We start from the raw sequence: 23,601 nt of genomic DNA on the forward strand, positions 1-23,601 counted from the left end.
AACAAATCCGGTCACCACGTGAAGGAAATTTGGAATCGTACGGCCCCGGTACTTTCAATCCTCCCTCAAAATAAATTCAGCTCGGTAAGCTTTACAAGCCATGATCCTATAATATTAAGCGACATGAAGTACGCTCAGCTTTCAAAAACCTTAACCTATTCGCAAAATAAAATCCCGACAGCTCCCATAATACACTATCAATATTCTTTTTTAATATCTCTTAACCTTGCATGTATAAACGTGCACATACGTGTAGATATTATTCTCTTAAGATGTTTTCATTTCTAGTGAATCCGAACCACGGTTTCCTTCCCCCTTTCCGCGCTCCAAAGGCCGCTTCTGGCCAGCATTGTCACAGCCCTCGCTTTCTCAGGAAGTTCTACGAGTCTTATTCCGATTGTTCCCCCCCGGCCGCCCCCCGCGTTCCTTTCAACCTTTTTTTTTTTTCTCCTTTTTTTCCCCTCTTAGTTGACGGGCGCCCAATTTTTGGAAGCCACCGACGACACTGGATGCATATGCCAGCCAATTACTTCACCCATTAAGCAGGAGCTTGCTTTTCAGGCAACCCTTTCAATATCACTTAAAGTAGGCAGGCGGCATTTTAAACGTACGCCGCCCGAGTACCTTCCTCTTTTTTTTTTTTTTTTGTCGTCTGTAGCTGCCTTCCCCACCACCTTCTGCAGCTCCTTGGCGGACATTTAAACGCAAGCCGCCCGGTATTTCTCCCCGCCTGTAGTTCCCATCCTCACCACCTTCTGCAGCTCTTTGTGATGGCTGCACTGGCGCCCTCTCGCTTGGTTGTACCCGCCCCCCCCCCGTTTTTTTTTCCTTTTTTTGTCTTTCTTTGCAGCTACCTTTAACTCTGACATGGCAGACCCGAACGTGTTTGCAAACTCTCTTGAAATGTGGCAAGGGGCTTTACCCTCCTCTGCTTTCGGTTTCTCTCTTTCCAGGCATCAATTACCAACAGCAACAGACGCGCCGCCGCTGACATGACGTCATCACTAACCCCATAAAACTAACATGCCAGGGATGACAAGGCGCCTTTGACAAAGATAGGTCCGCTATCGAAACGTCGGCCAGCCTGATCTGAGGCACTTTCTCCTGTTTTGAAATCTATAACGTGTATCCATCCGTCGGCTCCCTTCTTGATCTTGGACTTCGCTGAAAAGAGTTGTCTGCGCCGTGTTCAGGTGAACGCGGTTCTGGGTCTCATCTCACTCGGCGGCGCTCCGTGAAACCGAACCTACGGCTGGGCTTCTCGGAACAGGAAGACAAGCGTTTCGGAAAATGATAAGAAATGAGGACTGCTCGTCGTGAGCTGTCACGGCACGGTTGAAGGAGGACCTGTTCGGGAAACAAGGGTTCGCCGAAATTCTGACGACTGACCCTGATCTGCCTGCCCGTGGGAACAAAGGTTGCACGAGGGCAGGAGATGTGGCACAACACCAGTCAAAGGGGCAAACCAGCGACGATTGGTCGGCAGTGGTATTAAGGCGGAGGCACTGGTGCAATACAAACGGCCCCGGTGTTCCCACCTAGTGGGTAAGCCGGTTCAGATGTAAGCCTGTACCATGTGTTGTAATATAAATTAGACTTAACTTGCCTTAAACCGAATAACTTCTGATTTGACATTAGAGAGTAATCAACCCCATTATTATCTTCTTCGGCATCTGGATTCTGTTGCAATGAGTGTCGATGTAGAGTGTCCTGGCCATGGCTATCACGATGTTTAAACCGTAGAAGACAAAGGAAATGGAAACATCGCATACAATGTTTGACTTGTGCTCCAATCGAACAAGACGATTGGCGCATCCAAGACATCGGCGGCAAACTTGAAGAAGCACGTGAAGGTAAGGATTACTTTTGTTCATTCATATTCACATAACGAAGGAGTCCTGCATTTCTAAGTGTCGGTCAGTCAACGTTACTTTGTCATTCACGTTAAATATTGTGTGCTGCCAGGTTTTGATCTCCAATGAATTAAACGTACGCTCAGTAAACGCACGCGTGTACGGTTTATGCGGGGGTTGGCTCTTTTCATGTTGCAGTGTTTTTCGCGGGTTCGATCCCGGCGGTGGCGGGGGTAGCATTTCGATGGGGCCGAAATGCTAGAGGCCGTGTATTGTGTAATGTCAGCGTACCTTAAAGAACACCAGATGGTCGAAATTACCGGAGCCCTCCACTACGCCGTCTCTTATAATCAGATCTGGTTTTGGGACGTAAAACCCCAGATATTATGATTATGTTGCATAGCTTTGATAACATGTTGTTAGTGGTTTTCTGCACTTATTTTAGCCGTCCTTCGCCAAATGATGTGTGCTGTTAAAGCCCACGCGTCTACGGACTTCACAGAAATAGCAGTACGAGTAGAAAAAAAAACACTGAAGTGCAAATGGCCTGTCGTATGTGAACATAATGACTGAAAAACGTGATAAAAGTGGCTAAAGAAAGTAAGAGGGAAAAGCGAGAGAGTCTCAAAATGTCCGCACGTTAACACGTCATCTGCTATAAAAATGTTTCAAGCCTTATCTTTCGCATAGAAAGTTTATGGTGTGCCAACGATTAGACCCGCACATTTTTAAATCTCGCACAAACCTTCAATTAGGTGGTGGCGAGAACAAGCAAATATAGGTCAGACGTACTTATTGTTGGGCAAGTTGGTGCATCTTAACACAAAAAGAAATAACCTGCTCAACCTGACACACACGTAAAAACCACACACACACACACTGCGCTTGTGTGTGCGTCTGGTTTACGTTTGTTGTCAGGTTGAGCAGGTTATTCCTTTTTGTGTTTAAATATAGGTCGTCCTAACTAATGTGTTATTATTGTTAAGGAATTATTGAAGCAAAGTCCGACACTTGTAGTATAATTTATATCTTTTTTTTAGAGAGCACATCTGCACAAGCTTCAAGAATTCGAGAACCTAATGAAAAGGGGGGGCCGTAAACGCCTCTCTGAAGAGGCACCATCAGCTGAAGAACGCCAGAAGCAATTGCGCTTGAATAGTATATTCAGCAAGCAAGCTGTCTCTCAACACACGCTCGACAAACTTGTCACGACATTTGTGTGGAAGGCCCTGCACTCCTTCTCCATTGTCGAAGAAAAAGCCTTCAAGGATCTCGTGGAAACACCTCGCTCCAGGCCGAAAAAACACTCACTCGACGAATGCTGACCGACCGCCTTGACGCCTGTTTTGAAGACATGAAGCAGAAACTGTCATTGGAATTTATCAACGTGACCACGTCGCTGTCTCAGCGGACCTTTGGTCGAGCTTTCACAGGTGTGTCTTATACCGCAGCGGTTCTTCACTTGAGCATTATACTGCCCGGTGTTATACTGTTTGGCATATTGCCCGGTGTCTATATTTATTGTTTACTAATTTTTGCAGGAGCTCATTGGCATTGTTGCCTTGTGGTTGGATCCTAGCACTCTCGAGAGGAAACTGCCGCGCTGGCGTTCAGACGTGTCACGGTCCACGCAACGTATGATAAGCTGGCAGAAGTGCTGTCTTCGGTATTTGCAGAATACGGGATCCAGGGTAAGGTAACCTCCGTGGTAACCGACAATGGATCAAACTTCGTTAAAGCGTTCAGGTAAATCTCCAAAACTAAATAATGATAACGGAAACGTTTAGCCACTTCTAGTGCTGGTTGCATAATTAATGTTTCTTTTTTTTTTCTGCCCTTCAGGGTGTTTGGCGAAAGTGAGACAAACGAAACAGACGATGAAAGTGAAATGCGACCAGCGGACCCTGACAGGCATTTTGAATACACCGGACGGGTCTGAATGTGTGCTTCCGCCGCACATTAGATGCGCAGCTCACACGCTGAACTTGGTCGCAACCTCGGATTCTGCTGCAGCTGAACTTGACGCACAATATTCGAGAGTCGCGAAATCTGTTTTTAAGAAGTGTTCGGCACTGTGGAGCAAGCAGGGTCAATCGAACATCTCAGCTGACTTAATCAAGAGTCACTGTGGAGGTCTACCTGAGACGGCCCAGTACCAACGAGGTGGAATTCACTTCATGACGCCATGGAGCATCTGCTTAAGCTGCACAACGAAGGGAAGGACATCGAGCGACTGTTCTGCATCTTGAAACTGCCGGTCCTACACCGGCCTGCGGAATACAAATTTATGGAAGAGTACTGCAGTGTAAGTGCCCATCTCCTATTGGTGAATGTATGCTGATAATCGGTGAGGTATAAAGCTGTGAGCTACAAGCACGCCAATGTTTCCAAAAAAAACCTAGTTACGCTATTCGGTGCAGGTGTGATGCAGGCCAGAATTTTTTTTCGGAAGGGGGGGGGGGGGGTCTGGCCTCTCCTTGCCTATGTGCCTGGTGTGATGGCTTCAGCGCCAGCTGTGCGTTTAGCCCCGGTTTGACACGCGCGCGCATCGGGGCAACAAAAAGCCTTCATATCTTTATACAAAATGGGTTATATTGCCCTTGGAAGATTGTCTTCCCAGCAATGGATATGTGCTTAGGAGTTAAGCTGAATTGAAGAAAATTGGCGTAAACTTTGTTTTTATAAGCTGACTTTTCCTCTTGTTTGCAGTAACACCTACTCAAAAAAAAAAGAAAATGCGACACCAACGAGGTTTAAGCTCCCGCAGGTGGTTGGTTATAAATTATATGCGTTCCTCTCATCGACGTTCAAATCAGTTTAGAGTGCCTCATTTTCTCATTATGAATTAAAAAAGTGCAAAATTTGATATCATTCACAGGTGATGAAGCCACTCTCTTGTGCGCTGGACGTACTGCAGCGACAGGAACACATGTTCATCGGTTACCTGCTTCAACCCTGGCCGTCCTGGAGAAACGAATTAAATACGAGGCTATGAAGGGACTGTCATATTGTGGCCCTCTAGCTAGTGCTGTTCTCGACGGGATTGAGAAGAGGTAAGCGATGTCTGCATCAGAGTTTGAATAGGTTCGTTTTCTAATAATTTGTTCGGGATTGCAGGTTTGGACACCTCAGAGGAAGCGCGAGCTGGTTATCGCCAGCTGCTTAATACCAAAGTTTAAGCTGTCATGGATTCCCGACAGTTCTATGCGAGACCAGGCGACCATGAACGTAAGAACAGAACTGGCTGCAGTGACCCAACCAGCCAGGGCAGATGTCGCCGCCTCGTCGGCGCCTGAAGATTTCTTCTCGTTCGGGCTCCAAACCCTCCCAGCCGAGACACAGGATGAGCTGTCGAGGTACCTGCTGGTACCAGGTGACTACCCGCTGTCTCAAATGAAAAACTTTGAGGGACTGAAGGAACTTTTCCTCAAATACAACACGCCAGTACCCTCAAGCGCTTCAGTCGAACGCCTATTCAACATTGCCAACGAAGTGCTTACGAAAAAACGGGTCCGTCTGTCGGACAACAACATCGAAATTCAACTGCTCCTGAGTTCCAACAAGAAACTTTTTTAAGTTCAAATATGTATTCTCGATCTTTCTTTTCGCGCTCATACCGTACAACGTTCATTAAATGCCAGTGTATTGTTTATTTCGATGTAATTTCTAGTGCAATAAATTATTTTATATTGATGCTTGTGAGTTACTTTCTATTTGCACTTCAGAATTTGAAGGCTGCTTCAAATTGATTCAGCATTTGAAGATTGATGTGGAAACTTTCATGCGCGTTGCACTTGTAATAGACGAGCGCCAAAGCTGCAGTTAGACATGTCGGAAGTTTATGCGGTGCTACATCAAAAATATTCGTCTTGGAGCGCATTTTCATCTTCAGATATTATGCCGATGTTCGAATTCGCATAGTATGCACAATTCGATGTAATATTAAATTGCTAGCTTTACTGCACCCCTGGATTGTCCGAAACTATATTTGATAAAAAAAGTAAAATGTAACGTTAATGTAACGAAACGTTCCAATTTTCGAATTGTAACTGGAACGCGTTCCTTTCGCGTTAAGGGAACTTGTAACGGGAACTCGTTTCAAAATTGGGAAGGAACGAGGAACGAGCTTTCGTTCCTGTTTTAGAGGAACGTGTACAACACTGCTCCTAGTGTTTCCCGTCTTTCTGGCGCTCTTCGTGGCGCAAGAACAGCGATTCACGTGGCGTCGTTACGGTACATACTCTAGATTGGTCCATATCCGCGAAATATCAGTTGTAACTTTTCTCCTACACTGCTTTGCCATGCAGCCGCCCACCCGTTCTTCCTGGTCTCCTCGCATGACTGTTGTGCGCGATCAACTGATTTCACTTCATTTTAGTGTTTTCGACTGCGCAAGCGGAGACAACAGCGTGTAGCCGACAAGCAGTGGCGTAGGCAGAAATTTTTTTCGAGAGGGGGGAGGGGTACCTCCTTGATGCGACATTGGGTCCGGGCAGATAAGTATGGTCGAGTGTCATTTTGTGCTCTGCATCTCATGCGGAAAAAAATTGGGGGGGAGGGGGACGCACGGGCCCGGTGTGCCATCCCCTGGCTACGCCACTGCCCCCACGCGCTAAATCCTGATAGGCTTCACGCTTAGTGCTGCCATTGTGTACGTGCTTTTAAGAAATAAGTGGCGACGGGGAGATATCGCATACAGGAAGGGTAGTGAAGGCGAGAAAGAAACGCCTCCCTCACCCTTGAACTCGGGGTGGTGAAGGGCCCTCTAAGAGAAACTTTTATAGCGGACATATTTCAGTGGCGGCACAATAGGTGAAAACCCGGCACATGTGAGCGTACAGGAATGCGGCCGACGAATGCGCGCCGGTCACATGCGTATATGCATGCGCCGTTCTCGAATAATTGATGATTTCTCGATCATGTAATTGTCAGCGATCAGCTGTTCTTGATATGTCTGATCTTGATATATCACGTGCACTTGATATATGTGATCTTTTATCAAGGTCATTTGTCACTGCACGTTGCCACATTTCATTGTTGCCCTAATATGAACGCATGACCGGCGTTGTTGCCCGCAGCAAATGAAGTGTTGCGCTGCTAATCACGTGGCTGGTGGTACAATTCCCGGCATGGAGGGAGCATTGCGCAATGTGATGGAAGGAAAGCAGGAGATCCAGGATAGAGCACTGCACGGGCCCGGGCCGGCCCGAAAGCCCGGGCCCGGCCCGGCCCGCGGGCCGGGCCGGGCCGTCCGAAGCGTTTTCCGGCGGGCCCGGGCTGGGCTCGGGCTTGAAAGTGCGGGCCCGGGCCGGGCCCGGGCTTGAAGCCGCGGGCCTGGGCCGGGCCCGGGCTTGAGGCTGCGGGCCGGGCCGGACTCGGACCCGCTCCTTAAAAGGCGTAATTCGGGCCTTCGAGCACACGCGAACGTTATGCATTGCATGGTCTAAGGTATACTGTGCCAAGCTGAAGTGACACGTGCAAAGAGCTGGCTCGAAGTAAAGCTTAGCAATAAAAATAGAAATACAGTTCAAGTACTATTTTTTTCACCAGTATAGATATAGATTGGCACTGTATATTTTCATTAACGTTTCGTCTGCTACACCAGACTTAGATCACGGTTGTTCCCATCAAAGGAATCAAAATTTCGGTCTTTTATTCGAGGTTGACGCATACGGTACATTTCATTTATATTCCTTGGTATTACGTGCCAAAACCACGATATGATTAAGAGGCACGCCGTTGTGGCACCGGATCAATTTCGACCACCTCGAGTTCTCTAACTTGCACCTAATGATAAGTATATACACGGGTGTTCTTGCATTTCGCCCCCATCAAATTGCGGCCGCCGTGGCCGCGGGAATCGCACCCGCGTCCTAGGACTTAACAGCGAAACAGCTTAACCGCTGAGCTACCACCGTGGGCAAAGCAACATTTCGATGCATGTACACACCGGATTTTCCGTCCGATCGCCCGCTACAAAGCGCACGGCATCATTAATAATCATCATCAACTGCTAATATCCTCTAGCGGGCCCGGGTCGGGCCTGGTCATGAACAAGCTCGCCCTGGATTAGTTTAGTAATGAACGCCCGGGCCCGGGCCGGGCCCGGGCTTGGAACGAAGGGGCCTGGGCCGGGCTCGGGCTGGGTACGGTCAAGTGCGCCCGGGCCCGGGCCGGGCTCGGGCTGGGAACCACGGGCCCGGGCTGGGCTCGGGCTTCATAAAGCGGGCCCGGGCCGGGCCCGGGCCGTAAAATCCAGCCCGTGCAGTGCTCTAATCCAGGAGCCCTTCCCCTATCGGGGAAATGGGGGCAATCGATGTTTGGCGTGGGCGTGCCAGACCTGCTGCTTTCTTTTCTTTCTTTCTTTCTTTCTTTCTTTCTTTCTTTCTTCCTTTCTTTCTTTCTTTCTTCTTTCTTTCTTTCTTTCTTTATCCTTCCTTTCTTTCTTTCTTCTTTCTTCCTTCCTTTCTTTCTTCCTTTCTTTCTTTCTTTCCTTCTTTCTTTCTTTCTTCTTTTCCTTCTTCTTTTCTTTCTTTCTTTCTTCTTCTTTCTTCTTTCTTTCTTTCTTTCTTTCTTTCTTCCTTTCTTTCTTCCTTTCTTTCTTTCTTTCTTTCTTTTTCTTTCTTCTTTCTTTCTTTCTTTCTTCTTCTTTTCTTTCTTTCTTTCTTTCTTTCCTTCTTTCTTTTCCTTCTTCTTTCTTTTTCTTTCTTTCTTTCTTTCTTTCTTTCCTTCTTTCTTTCTTTTCTTTCTTTTCTTTCTTTCTTCTTCTTTCTTTCTTTCTTTCTTTCTTTTCTTTCTTCTTTCTTTCTTCCTTCTTTTTCTTTCTTTTCTTCTTTCTTTCCTTCTTTCTTCTTTCTTTCATTCTTTCTTTTTCTTTCTTTCTTCTTTCTTTCTTTCTTTTCTTTCTTTCTTTCTTCTTTCTTTCTTCTTTCCTTTCCTCTTTCTTTCTTCCTTCCTTCCTTTTCCTTCTTTCTTTCTTCTTTCTTTCTTCCTTCCTTTCTTTCTTTCTTTCTTTCTTTCTTCTTTCCTTTTTCTTTCTTCTTCCTTCTTTCTTTTCCTTCATTTCTTTCTTTCCTTCTTTCTTTCTTTCTTCTTTCTTTCTTCCTTCTTTCTTTCTTTCCTTCTCATTTCTTTCTTTTCTTCCTTTCCTTCTTTCTTTCTTTCTTCTTCCTTCTTTCTTTCTTCCTTCCTTCTTTCTTTCTTTCTTCTTTCTTCCTTCTTCTTTCTTTCCTTCTTTCTTCCTTTCTTCCTTTCTTTCTTTCTTCTTTCTTCCTTCTCTTTCTTCTTCTTTCTTCCTTTCTTCTTTCTTTCTTCCTTTCTTTCTTCTTTTCTTTCCTTCTTTCTTCCTTTCTTTTCTTTCTTTCTTTCTTTTCCTTCTTTCTTTCCTTCCTTTCTTTCTTTCTTTCCTTTCTTCTTCTTCCTTTCTCTTCTCTTCTCCTTCTTTCTTTCTTTCTTTTCCTTCTTTTTCTTCCTTCTTTCTTTCTTCTTTCTTTATTCCTTCTCTTCTTCTTTCGTTCCTTCTTTCTTCCTTCTTTCTTTCTTTCTTTCTCTTTCTTTCCTTTCTTTCTTCTTTCTTTCTTTCTTTCTTTCCTTTCTTCTTTCTTTCTTTCTTTCTTTCTTTCCTTCTTTCTTTCTTTCTTTCTTCCTTCCTTCCTCCTCATGCCCTACAAGAGATCCATGTCATGATTTTCTCGTTACCACCGGTCCTTTATGTTCGACATACCGAAATATTTTGCCATACCAATTTCGATATATATCCTTTTAATTAAACAGCCACGAGCGCCCCGAGACCCTGCCATGTATATCATGCCGTACACGACATGCGTTTCATGATTTGCGCGTTAGGACCTGTCACTAATGTTCGTCATACACTCTTGGCATGCCATACCAATTTTGGTATATATTGCCACGTGCGTTTCTTTATCACTTTTGCTATATTCGGTTTTCGGCCACAAAGACTGCCAGCAACGCTCAGCGCGAACAGCGCCTCATTGTTCGAGAACCTTCACGATCATTGTAGATCGTTTTGTTAAGATTGCGCGCAAGACGCGCACACTCGAGCTCATTCTAGAAATTGCACGATAGCCAGCGATAACGCTGGAATATTCGACGGCACATGTTTAATTGCCGACGCGCTTCACCGCTTGTTAGTTGATCGACGGTCGACGCTCTGTTCGCCGCTATCAGCGTATTGCTGTACTGTGAATTTCAGTTTCCCGGCCACAAGTTCGGCCAAATAAACAGTTTCATCTCGGACGTGCTGACTGCTGTCTTCGTCTACGTGACTACCACTTGACAATATCAAGGTACCGAAACAGCCGCAAGAGCACCAAGACCATGGTATGTAAATCATGCCGATCATGACAAACACATCATGATTTTCATGTTATGGCCTGTCACTTATGTTCATCATAGAGTCATGTTATGCCATACAAATTCTGGTATACATCCCGATAACGAAACGGCCAGGAGAGCACAAAGTCGTAGGTGGCCAAATAGAGATAGATAGATAGATAGATAGATAGATAGATAGATAGATAGATAGATAGATAGATAGATAGATAGATAGATAGATAGATAGATAGATAGATAGATAGATAGATAGATAGATAGATAGATACGCTGAAAGAGTCGCAGAAGTTCGCTAAAAGTGGATCCACACGGGAGGGCAAAATCCCGCTTCTCCGCGGACCGAACAGACACGTGATCAGTTGGATCCGGCGCAGCCACGGAGACGTCGCATCCACACAGGCGGCTCGCGGAATCCGCGTGCATACTCACGACTCCAACACTTACGCGACGCTTGTCTCAGTGCTAGAGTGCAGGGTAGAAGAGAGCACTCCACGGTGGATGACTGCTCGAAACGACGTTTGTGCGCCTTGACTGTTCTACCTGAAGTGAGTGAAGACGACGATGTGCACTTTGAAAAAATGAAACGACTCTGATGGATGAAGCCATGGATCTCCAAAGAGACGCTTGGTGCTGAAAGTTTACTTTATGAAGAGCTAATCGAGTGCGATGCAGAGGAATACAAACGCAGCAGCACGCAGTTTTTCGAACTTTCGGTGCACGTTAAACGTAGAATCGAGCGGCAAGACACTATAATGAGGTATTCCGTGCCAACGAAGACAAGTCTCCAAATTGCTCTTCGCTTCCTCGCAACAGGTAAGCGCTACCTTCTTCACCGTCTTCCTTGTACAACTTCAGGTGCTGTCTTGTGAAGTACGGGCTTCACGTCGCCTGTGATGTGCGCGTGTGCCAGTATCCATTGGCCATGAACGCAGGAAGGGCACGAAAAAAACAAGAAGAAACAAATGAATTCGTCTTTAACGTCTTACTTCGATCCGCATACTATGACAAACACATATGAACCTTCGTGTTATGACTGCCTTAACGTCTCGCACTGGACTACTGTGTGTATTTCAGCTTATATAATGAACTTTGTGCGTATAAGCATTATAACACTGAAATGTTTTGACCGGTTCCCAAATAAACTTTGTACAAATTTGCTTAAATACGGTGATAAATAAGACTGCATGAATTGTATGCAGTTTTATGGCGCTTGGAGGTAAAAAGGATAGAGGCCCGTGTACTGTGCGTTTTTCGATGCACGTTAAAGAGCCCCAAGTGGACAAAAGTCCCAGAGCCCTCAACTACGGCGTACCTGACAACCACATATGGCGTTGGTACGTAAAACCCCAGTAGTTATTATTAGTTTTATGGCATTAAAATAGCTACTTCATGAAAGATTCGCTTAACACAAGTTACAGTGAGCATATCAGATCTACACATTTTCTTAGATGCAGAGTTCTGGTATTGCTTAACTTTTTAACATAGCCATTTTTCTTTCTTTCTTTGATAGGAGAAAGACACCACTCCTTAAGCCGGCAGTTCAGGGTGGAACACTCAACTGTCAACCAGCTCATAGAAGAGACATGTGTGGTCATCTACCTGGAGCTGAAAGACGAGTTCTTGAAGTCTCCCAAGGTTTGTGAAGATTGGTTTGCGGTCATGCAAGACTTCAAAGCAAAGTGGCAGTTCGCAAATTGTGTACGTGTGATCGACGGAAAATATGTGTGCACCATCAAGCCAAAAAAATCAGGAACTTTGTATTTCAACTGCAAGAAAATATTCAGTATAGTGCTATTTGTGCTCGTCGGTGCAAACTATAGGTCTAGGTATTTGGGAATGCCCCTGGTTCAAAAGGTGATGGTGGAATATGGCGGTCAACTCCTCTGCAAATAGCAATTGATAAAGAGAAAGCGGGGCTGCCAAAAGCTGTGAAAGTGGCAATAACGCCGGAGCTCCACATGCCGCCAGTTATTGGGGGAAATGAGAATTTTCCTTTGGGGGAAAATTTGATGAAGCCTTTTGGAGGTGATACCTTGACCCCAAGGCAGCTCATCTTCAACTACAGGTGAGCAGCAGTCCCTGAACAGCTTCATAACTACACATGTGTGTTGCTGTTCGAATGTATTTGCCGAACCAACAATGGCTTCATGCCCCTAGGTGAGTTAGGATTTTTCATGTATTTACAGATGTTTCAGCCACGTCACTGCAAACACTCCACTGTTATTCCATGTTCCAACTTCATACAACATTTTCGTCCACTTGACATTCCTGCACTGAAGCGTCGCGTCTAGTACCCGCATGAAGTGCGTTTTGCATTACGACGTAGGACGTACACACTGCATGATACTATTATCACTATGCTACCTAAGTGAACATTGCATCACATTAAACTTGTTATTTCTATTCGACCGGTTTACACATCTTTCGCTTTGCGTAAATTACACAATATGCATTTGATCTGTCTTTTGTTTCTCTGCAGGCTATCAAGAGCTGGTGGAGTAGTTGAAAATGCGTTTGAATTCTCGCCAATCGGTTTACGTGCCTACACACCACCATGGCAGCGACGCTAACAAGAGCGAAGAAGTATGTTGCAGCAGCTTGTGTTTTGCCCAACTTCTTGGCGACTGAACTTCCACCACCAGCGGACACTCCAGTGGAGCAGCAAAGTACTTTCTTCACGGTTCGATCATACCGCGGCCGGCTCAGGGCAACAGCATGCTCGATTCGTGAAGATATGTGTGACTTTTTCACTGGATCAGCCGCAGTGCCATGACAGAATGACGCGGCATATGTGAATGTGTCAAGGCACAGCACTCATCACCAGTGAAACTTTGTGTAATTTTGGCCTTCGTCTATGCCAAGCTGATGTAAAAAAGTGCCTGTCAAGTAAAATGTCTTTATCGCCCAGCACGCACTGATATTATTCAACTTTTTACGAGTGTTATGTTTTTTGAAGGCTGAATGTTGACTTTACAGATGACTCGTACGTTATTTACTGTATGTAATTTACTTGTATGCTACTTGTGTTATTTTCCTGGTCTTTTATGCTTTGCAAATAGCAACAAAGATGGACCATTTTTGGTACAAATGAGCGAAAAAAACTACGCTAAGTGACTCTTTCTTAAGCATAATTAAGCATGACAAATAAAATAAATGTTCAACGGCATTGCACTTTCTTCTCAGTTTTGCGTCTCGTCAAGATACGGTAATATTGCGTCGATGACACCTTTTTTGACACCTTAGGCAAGCACTGAAGCTCAACTGGCGAAGGTATGTAGCAACGAGCTTTCCAAAGAGAGCTGCTGAGTCGTCCGATTCGTCTTTTGACAGTGCATCGGCCACTTTTTGCAGTGCTGCTGTGCGCTGTGACATCAGGTCCGCGTTTCGTTTTTTTTTTTTTCCATAAGCAGCACTCCCTTCATCTTGAGCGGAAACATGTGGCTGTTCATCAGGTGCTGCTGTAGATTCGAGAGCTTGGTGCTCCTCTGTGGCAACGGTGTCGCTGACCACGCCAGACGGCTGCATCACAGCAATTAAGAAATGCAAAACATGTTTTACCAGTTTTTTAGGGTTGCCGTGGTATATAGTCTTATATAAGAAAATGAAATTTATCGACGTAAAAAGGAAAAGGTTTTTTCTGTCATGCTAGCGTTGATACACTTGCAGTTTTAACCGCAAAAGGATCAAAAGGGACTACATTCGTGGAAGTAGCGAGGCCATTCCGAATTTTGCCGGTGAGTATTCAACGCATCAACAATTCAGAAAGGCAAATGGCAGGCGCTCTTCGCGGTTGTGTTTTACTTCAGCTGGATTTTACTTTATGTCGAGAAAAGGGGCATTGCGCAGGCAATATACCTTCGCACAAGTATTAACAGTCAAGCGGCAAAAATTTCTCCGAATATAATGATTAAAAGCACAATTATAAAATATTTACTCTGATTTAACGCAACAAACATATAACAAAATTACAAAGACGTCTCGCCACCTATGCGGGTGGCATCCTCAGTATACACTGGCACCAACCGTTGCGACCAATCGGCTTGCAACAACAACGGCGGCCTCCTACCGGACATTTACAGGGACATATATGACTAACAGTGGACTGGGCAACCTCCGCTCAGTTGGTGCCAGTGTATGCTGAGGATATCACCCGCATAGGTGGCGAAACGTCTATGTAATTTTGTGATATTTTTGTTGCGTTAAGTCGGAGTAAATATTTTAGAATCATGAACTCACCCCGCCGTTGGAACATTTTTGCGATTAAAAGCACGTCACTAAATCGAGCACAGCTGAACTAATGTAGCTGGCGAGAAATTACAGCTCACGCTTTGCCTTTCTGCGTACTCCTCGCTGACCAGCCCGCCCTGGTCACTTTTTACTGCTTCAAGAAATGTGAGGCAGGAGTAGAATCGCCACATCCCGGCGTACGCGTCCTCTGCGTCTTGGCCGCTTTTCATTGTCTTTTTTTTTTCGCTCACTCCTGAAGGTGCGACGCCTGTTCGCGAACATAATTTTCAGGAATTCTGCACATGGTCAAGCAGTAAGAGCAAAGATAACGTCTCAAATTTTGAAGAACACTCCGAAAAATACAGAAAATGTTTCTTGTAGTCTAGTTGTTTCACGCTGAACTACGCAAAACACAGAAGAGGTGGGTACGAGCTTATTTTACCCCGCCTCTGTATCTCTTTTGTGCTTTTGCAGTACGTTATCACCTCCCCCCCCCCCAAAAAAAAAAAAACTTGAAGCAAACATTACGTACCGACTGAGTAAATCGCTGACTCTGGATTGCGCTGTGCCATTTCACCTGCGATTTCCTGCCACAGCCTGCTGCGCAGCTGCGCGTTTGCCTAGTCCGGGTGTTCGATGTTCCAAAGCGCTGAGAAACCCTAGACGAGGGACAGAAAAGTGACGGTCGCCTCGTCACCCAGAGTTTTCCTCACCGCACTCATCACGCAGGCCACGCGCTGTGAATAAGAACCTGAAAAACCTCACCTCTTCCACCGTCTCACAACAAAAGCAGATTCGGTCGTTGCCGCAAAACAAAAACACGCGGTCTTTTTTTAAATGCGGAGCATTTCTTAGTCGCACCTGCGGCGTCGGCCGCCGTCCACACCCCCACTGCGCATGCTCGGCTCGTCTCGTGCCGGCAGCAAGCCTCTCCTCTCCCTCCCTCGTTTGCTCGGCTCGTCTCGTGCCGGCAGCAGGCCTCTCCTCTCCCTCCCTTTCTCCTCTCCGTCCCTCCCTCCTCTCGATCGAACGCGGACGGTGTGTATATAAACGGCGGAGCGCGCGTTTGGAATTCAGTCAAGGGTGTCTTTACTTGGCTTTCGCTTGACTTGACGCTTTGCTTGACTCGAGTAGATGCGATGGAAGCAACAGTACCTTCAATCAACGTCCCGCCACTCGTTGAAGGCAACGTTAGCCCACCCTCACTGTCGTCGGCGTCAACAACAGCAAGCAACGCAGAAGACTAGGCTGCGAAGAGACGAGCATGCGACGCTGAACGCAAGCATTTGAAGCGAGCTGCGGACCCGGAACTTCGTGCACGAGAAGCTGCTGCGAGACGGCAACGACGGCCTGCGGATCCTTCATTCGGGGAACGAGAAGCAGCTGCGAAACGGCAACGACGGGCTGTGGACAGGGGCGTAGACAAGGGGGGGGTTGGGGGGGTTCAAACCCCCCCCCCGAAAATTTTCAATTTTGCTTGCGTATATAGGCACGCACACATACAAACGCACGCACGAACATACATAAAGTATGGTTGAACCCCCCCCCCGAAAAAAATTTCTGGCTACGCCCCTGGCTGTGGATCCTGAACGTCGTGCTCGAGAAGCAGCAACCGGCCGTGAACGTCGAGCAGCGGATCCATCACTCGGGCAGCGCGACGCTTCTGCGAAACCCAATTACGCAACATTCACGCGATACCCCCACCACTCTGCGACGCATTTGCTCGAGTTCCCCCCGTGGGAAGATGCGGGCGACATTTCTTTAACCGACAGCGTGCTTCCTAGCCACGCCGATCCGACCAATGTTGACAGATTTGACGCTGAATCTGCTCGATCGAGGGCAGACGACCGTCAAGCGGACGGATCGAAATAGCGGCGAGGTGTTTCCATCCGTACCGCGAGCGGAGGAGAATGAACTAGGCGAGGGCGGCGAGTTTCCATGACGCGTGCGTCATGTTATGCGCCGTCCGCTGCGAAAAATCCTTCTCCGTCCGCTCATGGGAATCCACCTTAAATGGATCACTGACATCACAGAAGGACAGAAATCTGTTTACTTACTGTATTACAAAAAGGTGCGCTAAACTTAGACCCCCGTCCTTCACCCGCCTGAACAAATCGGTTCGGCTGCACCTTCCCCAATCCGAGCCCCATATAAAGACTGCGAACTGCACTACCGACGCTCATGCACTTTGCTTCACAAACGCGCCTTATATCACTCCCAGCTTCTCCCTTTCACGGTGACCTTAGCTGGTGGAGGGCGGTGTCGCCGTCTGGGATCGGTGAAGTATACTGCATCAAGGCCATGGGCTCCAAGATTAGCTCTGGCAATGCGCCGTTGCTACGGCGCTGTCCCATTCGGAGCGTTTCCAAGAGGAGAAGTGTGATCACCGCCGGACTGGAGAGGCGCGCGAGCGTTCCCGCGCGCCTCTCCATTGCGGCCGTGGTGTGATTTTCGCTAAAGGATCGCTAAAGGATGAAATGAAAAGTTAATTTCTTTTTTTGCAGTACTTTATAATGCGCAGATTCTAATAAATCTATTTGGACAGGCATCAGAACTTTGCAGTCTAGCTGGATCAAGCACGGAGGCTTTGCAGTATAACTCAAGGTAGCTGTGCGCACACAGAATTCGCGCTCGTATGCCCATGATCGTGCTAATGATGTCCTCGTGCTCACCCACAGAGGGGGATGGGCCAAGAACCGGGTGGCAGGTTGCTTAAGGTAAAGACCTACGAAGTCAAGGGAAATTGGTAATTTAGACTAAAATTGGAACATCGAATAAATGAAATTGCTTAACGAGCAAGCGGTCAGACTATCGTTTGGGTTTTCCAAGATAAATAATGGGATCTCAAATCAAGCCGATGACTGAGCATACACTCCCATACACCCCAGTCGCGAAACCTGGAACGAAAAGCGGTGGAAAACCTATTGCCACAGACATCGACGCGCGACTAGGTGAGGTGGGGAGAAATAACGAAAACCAAAAAGACAATTTAACGTTTTGGATTGTCTTTAATTTTAAATAAGCCAGAGTAAACTAGTAATTTACTTTGCAGCTTACCTGGCATTTTGCTAAATAGTTGACTGCGTTATTTTTAGATGCGAAGTATCTCTTGCTCGGGGGTATGTAAGGCGGCGTGGTAATCCGCACGCAGCGTTGATGTCCGCACTCACACTACGCATGCGCGACTCTCCTCCTTCCCTCTCTCCAACAGCTGCGCGTTACTCTCTCCACTTCTCTACCAGTATCTGCTTGCGCTTCTCCTGCGTTCTCGCTTCTGCTCTCACGGCGCATACGCTACTCTCCTCTAGTCTCCTCTCCTCCAAATAGGAAAGCGCTGCGCACGTTCAGTCCAGCGCTTGCCTCGGTTGGCTCCTCTGAAATGCGGGCTCGACATGCTGAAATTCTCTCCTGCGCAGCGCCGCGATGAGGGTCAGCGCATGCGCGTCCCCTCCTCTCTCTCCTCTCCTACGCTGCCTCTCTCTCGCGTGCCTGTCGACGTTCCCCGCACGCTCTGTCAGAATTAACGGCCAGGCTAGAGGGAAGACACGACGCCCGTAGTGTTCCTCTTCGCGTTCCACTACGCGAAGTCGGTAGCATGCCCAGCGAACGCCAACGGAACGCGATCGTGCAAGTGCTGCGGCTTCGCATCGCCTCATGGTCCCCTTTAGCGGGAGATGGTGTAATTTTTTTGGTGGATCGCCAGAGATGGGGGCATTGTAGAGTATTTATTTATTTATTTATTTATTTATTTATTTATTTATTTTATTTATTTATTTATTTAAATACCCTCAGGGCCAGAGGCATTAGAGAGGGGAGTGGTTACAAAGAAAACAATATAAAAAATAAGAAAGAGAAAGTACATAAAAATTACAGCATATCCGCGGGTGAATGATGAAGAGCTTGGGCGAAGCTCCTGAAGCAATCATTGTTACACTGTGAAATGTTCAGTGGTTTCGCCCAGCAGTAATCAAAGCGATATGCCGCTTTGATTACTGCTGCGCTCGCTTGGCGGCAGCCTCTCGAGCTCGCAACTCGGGATCCTGCCGACGAGCACGAGACGCAGCGGCCTTCCGCACTCGGCGCTCCTCGTCGTCCATGCTCCGCCAAGCAGCACGGTCCGGCAAGCGCACTCCTCCACGTACGGCGACGATCAAGGAGAATGAGAGATAACGGGCGCAGCAGCCAATCTGAGAGCAGCGGCACCTATAACGCCATCTAGCGTGCATTCACCCAACCGCCATTCTGCACACGGATGGATGGATGGATGCTATGAGCGTCCCCTTTATAACGGGGCGGTGACATGTCTGCCACCAGGCTCGAAGGATAAAAAAAAGAAAAAAAAAACTTCCTTGTTTCATGTTGTCCTAATGCCTTATCTACATTGATTAAATCTATGTTATTATAACAAAAAATATAAATTCACAGTCCATCTCTCTGCCTCTTAAGGCAGAATAACCTTTTTTCCCCCAATTATTTATTTTTGTACTTTATCTCTACTTTTCTGCCACCAATACTCTAACCGTCTCTTACTTATTTCTATCGCGGGCGTGTTCAGCTTTCCATTGTTGTCCCTAAAACCCAAGGCTTCATGTAGACTCGTGCCCACACGTATACCTGGGTGAATATCGCCACATTCAATCAGTACATGTTCCATCGTTTCCTTAGTTCCCCCGCAGCATGTACATAGTTCTTCTTCGTTACTGAATCTCGCTTTATAACTACGCGTTCTCAGGCAGCCCGACCTTGCTTCAAACAGTAAAGCGCTTCCCCTTGAATTATCATAAAACCTTTCCCTCCTTATTTCGTTTTTCCTTTTCGGTAGTTACTCAGAGCCGGCTTCTTTTCCATCGCTGTCATCCAATAAGTCTTCTCCGCCTCTCTGACCTTCCGCTTAATGCTCCTTGTTGTCATATCGCCCGCACTGCCAGCCGTATATTTACTGGTGAGCCTCCTAGTTCTTTTTCTCCACTGCGTGTCAACGCTTTTTCTATACAAATACCTGAAAACCTTCTCTGCCCATCTACTCTTCTTCATTTTCCTCAGCCTCTCTTCGAATCTCATTTTGCTCTGCGCTTCCCTCACTTCAAAGCCTGTCCATCCCATATCACCCTTCACCGCCTCATTTGTCGTCTTCCCGTGAGCGCCCAAGGCGAGGCGGCCCACCGTCCTTTGATTTACATCCATTCCTGATTGCACCTCTGACTTCATGCACACCACTGAGTTCCCAAATGTAAGCCCCGGAGCCATCACACCCTTCCACAGCCCTCGAAGCACCTCGTACCTATTGTATCCCCATAAAGCTCTGTGCTTCATAATTGCAGCATTCCTCTTTCCCTTTGCTACCGATGCTTTCTCTTGTACCTCCATATATCTATCCCCCTCATTTACCCATACTCCGAGGTACTTGTACTCGCTTACCCTCGGTATTTTTTGGCCCTGTATTAGGACCGTATGGTCTCCGTGATCATTGAATATCATCAATCCACACTTTGTTGCACTAAATCCTAGTCCTAGAGCCTCACACTCCCTTCCGCATATATCTGCCAGTCGCTGTATATCATCTTGACTGTCCGCAAATAAGACAATATCATCAGCATAAAATAGACCTGGAAGCTTCTGCTCAACCATCGCTCCGACCTGTTTGTGTGACAAATTAAATCCAATGTTGCTACCTTCTAGCGCTTTTTCCATCCTCGCCATGTACAGCATGAATAACAGCGGGGACAAAGGACATCCCTGTCTCAGCCCCTTGCTAATTCAACGCTGTCCTTGCTACTTATTCCTTCCCATTCTATACAACTGTATTTTCTCGGTATATTTCTCTCAAAAGCTGTACACAGTCGTCACCTATGCCCACTTCCTTCAATATATCCCACAAAATTTCCTGATTAACGTTGTCATACGCCCCGGTGATATCTAGATAAGCTACGTATAAGGGCCTGTTTTCTATTTTAGATATTCTATACACTGGGTAAGAACAAACAGATTATCGTCTAACCGCCTGTCGATTCGAAATCCATTCTGAAGTTCTCCCAAAATATCATTTTGTTCTACCCACGCTTCTATTTTTAATTTTACTGCCTGCATCGCCAACCTGTATAGCACCGATGTAATTGTTAGGGGTCTATACGAGCGAATGTTATCTTTTTCTCCCTTGCCTTTATAGATTAAGTTCATTCTACTTTTTCGCCAACTGTCTGGTATTTCCCTCTCCTGTAAGCACTTTTCTACGGCTTTCAGCAGTGCTTCTTTAGTGTTATGTCCGAGTTCGTTAATGAGGCTGACGGGAACCCCATCTAAGCCCGGAGTAGTGCGCTTAGGAATTTTTCCTTCGGCCTTCTTCCAATTGAAATTCTCTAGTACTACATCTTCGTCGGTTGCTCTCCTTTGCGTACTTTTACTCACCGGGGGAATCCCCTGGGGGACCTTTTTAAACGAATCGGCTGTTATCTTTCGAATGTAACCTAGCGCTTCATATCCTTCGAATTTATTTCCTCCTTCATCTACCATATGTTGTTGCATTGTGACAGACTTCCTACCCAGCGCCTTTAGGTGGCTCCAAAATATCCTAGGCGCGGCCTTCTTCTTTTCGCGAATCTCTGTCATCCAGCGTTCACTTTCACCTTTAATTTTTGCCTCGACTAATTTCTGCACAATGGATTTTTGCTCTAAATATATTTCCCATATTTGGTTAACTTCGTCCTGTGGCCGCTTCTCCTTTTTTGCCTGTCTGTGCTCCCGTGATGCCTGACGTCGCATCTCGATCGCTTCCCGGATTTCTTTGTTCCACCAACTTTTTGGCTTTTTCTTTCCTTTCCAACAAATAGTTTTCTTCTCTATTTCCATTTCTTTCGTGATTACATGTAGCAGCTCACTATACTTCCAGTCTTTGCCTGGTAGTTCGTCTACTTTTTCCTCGACTCTTGCGGCTATATTTGTTATTTGTTTGTCATTTAGATACGAGCTGCCAAACCTTGATTCTATGTTCTTATTTTCAGTTTTATATCCCATTTGTAATATTATGCGTTTATGATCACTACCCAAGCTGCTAATCCCTATGGGACAGCGCCATCTAGTATATCGTCACCCAACTGCAGTTTGCATGCATCTCTTTCTGACAGCGCCATCTATTGAATGATACGGGAGACGCGACGGCGGGGGAACGCCGGACGGAGCAACGACCGACCAGGTGATGCTATAAGGAGCTTCGCCCCTAAAATTATAATTATACAATATTAGTTAAAGCATTCTTGAACACTTGCTGATTCGTGACAGAGGTTAGATGGGGAGGAAGGTGATTCCATTCTTATGATGTCCTTGGTAGAAAAGACTGAAAAAAGGCGCCAGTTCTGCAAAAGGGAAAGCGTATATTTTGTGCGTGATCTAAGCGAGATGAAACATGCTGAGGTGGAAATATGAATTCGTGACGTAGCTGTGGATGATAAAATGTTGCGTGAAATCTGCTTAAACGAAGTATCTGACGACGACATACAAGAAGTGATAGACCGAGGCTTGATTTCATGGATGACATGCTTGCTGTTCTGTTATAGTTGGAAAGAATGAAACGCGTTGAATTATTCTGAACCATTTCTAGTGAATGAATGAAGGTTGCATGGCTTGGATCTCAGAGTGCGGCATCATCTTCTAATTTTGGGCGAATAAGTGTTTTGTGAATAAGTGTTTTGTACATTTTGTACAATTTTAAGGACAAAGGTGCTTTTATGAAGTTACGACGGAGATACGCGAATATTCGGTTGGCATTGTTAATTAGTACCAGTGTTGTATGCGTTACCGGAAAAAAGTAACTAAATACGTTACTCGTTACGCTAAAGAAAAAGGAACGCGTTACCGCCCTGCGTTACCCGTAAAAAGAGCTAACGCGCTACCATTACCGTTACCGAAAAAAAGTAACGGGCGTTAGTTCTACCGTTACCCCATAGTCAGAAATCTTAATCAGTGCGTCCTCGCCTCAAGATCCTACAATAGCAACTTTATAAAACTCATATTTATAAGTCGCATTAAAGTTGTCATCGAAACAAAAAATTTACTCGAAATACTGATTAAACTAGAACAATTTGCCCAAATCTGTCATATCTTCGCAGCACTACAGGGGCCTAAAGTTGCCTGTATAGTTACAAGATATGGCGTCTAACTCTGTGGCACATGGGGAAGCTATTTTTCGGAATGGGTAATTAAACACACACTGATAGATTTCATCATCAACGATCTCCGCAATGAAAACATCACTGAATAATCTTGCAGTAATTGTGATGGAGTGCTTCTACTACCAAAAAACGCCAGGCCTGCGCTGAAACCGCAGCACAGTCACAGCGAAAGCTGGAAGAGCGGCGTTTCTAGAGCCCGTTGTGAGCTCTCTTGGGGCTACAATACAAGTCACCAGAAAGGTACCCACTACGCCATAAATCACAATTTTTGTGAAGTTGGGAAGCACCTACTAAGCCATTATTCGTCATTCTGCGGAGAAGCGATGCACCAGCTACACGTCTCTAAGGCATTATGTGCACTTCGTTGACGCGACGACTGATGACGATGAAGAATTATGGCTCAGCCCTTTGTAATGGACTGGAAGCTTTAAACGGCCCACCGGATATGTAATTTGCATTGGGAGACTCCCGCTTGCTATTTCCCTCTCCCGTCATGCTGTATAACATACATGACGTGAGAGAGAGACGAGGGGGAGGGGGGGCGAAGAACTTTACTGAGACCCCGAGGAAGTGGATCATGCGCTTATGGGCTTCCTTGGCAACCAATACAAATGCACTTGCGAGAAACCCACTACGCATTAAATTATTGTAATTTTTGAGAAGTAGGGCAGCAGGCACTGCGCCATTTTTTCGTCATTTTACGGAGAGCCGTAGTACCTGCTAAACGCATATAAGGCATTATGCGCACTTTGTTGATGCTGTGCCTGATTACGACGAAGAATTATGGTAGAGCCCTTTGTAATGGGTTGGAAGCATTAAACAACCTACTCGTTGCGCAATGCACATTGTCTGACGCCTGATTACAGAATTCGCGTTGTGCGACACTTGGTGCTTATTTTACTCTTCTACCACGCTATATTGCATATGCTAATGTGGTTCCTTCCCGACATGAAGCCTGTATAGGACCTTTTTGCAAAGCAGTTCCAAGCACCGGCATGGCTCAG

At 46.2% G+C, this 23,601-nt stretch overlaps 2 protein-coding genes across 2 annotated transcripts in view; one reads left to right on the forward strand and one right to left on the reverse strand.

The window, feature by feature from the left end:
• The window catches only part of LOC119382059 (integrator complex subunit 8), a 14,317-nt gene extending 11,218 nt beyond the window's left edge, over positions 1–3,099 (reverse strand). Inside the window, exon 1 of the mRNA XM_037649794.2 lies at positions 3,057–3,099. Within this exon, the coding sequence (XP_037505722.1) occupies positions 3,057–3,099 (43 nt within the window). The remainder of the gene's footprint in view (positions 1–3,056) is intronic.
• Positions 3,100–4,038: 939 nt separating this feature from the next.
• LOC119381402 (uncharacterized) overlaps positions 4,039–23,601 on the forward strand; it is a 130,227-nt gene continuing 110,664 nt past the window's right edge. Inside the window, exons 1-4 of the mRNA XM_049412988.1 lie at positions 4,039–4,158; positions 4,971–5,226; positions 11,716–11,854; positions 13,872–13,939. Coding sequence (XP_049268945.1) covers positions 4,039–4,158; positions 4,971–5,226; positions 11,716–11,854; positions 13,872–13,939 — 583 coding nt within the window. The remainder of the gene's footprint in view (positions 4,159–4,970; positions 5,227–11,715; positions 11,855–13,871; positions 13,940–23,601) is intronic.

Source organism: Rhipicephalus sanguineus, chromosome 2 (genome assembly GCF_013339695.2).
Source record: "Rhipicephalus sanguineus isolate Rsan-2018 chromosome 2, BIME_Rsan_1.4, whole genome shotgun sequence".
Classification (NCBI taxonomy): Eukaryota; Metazoa; Arthropoda; class Arachnida; order Ixodida; family Ixodidae; genus Rhipicephalus; species Rhipicephalus sanguineus.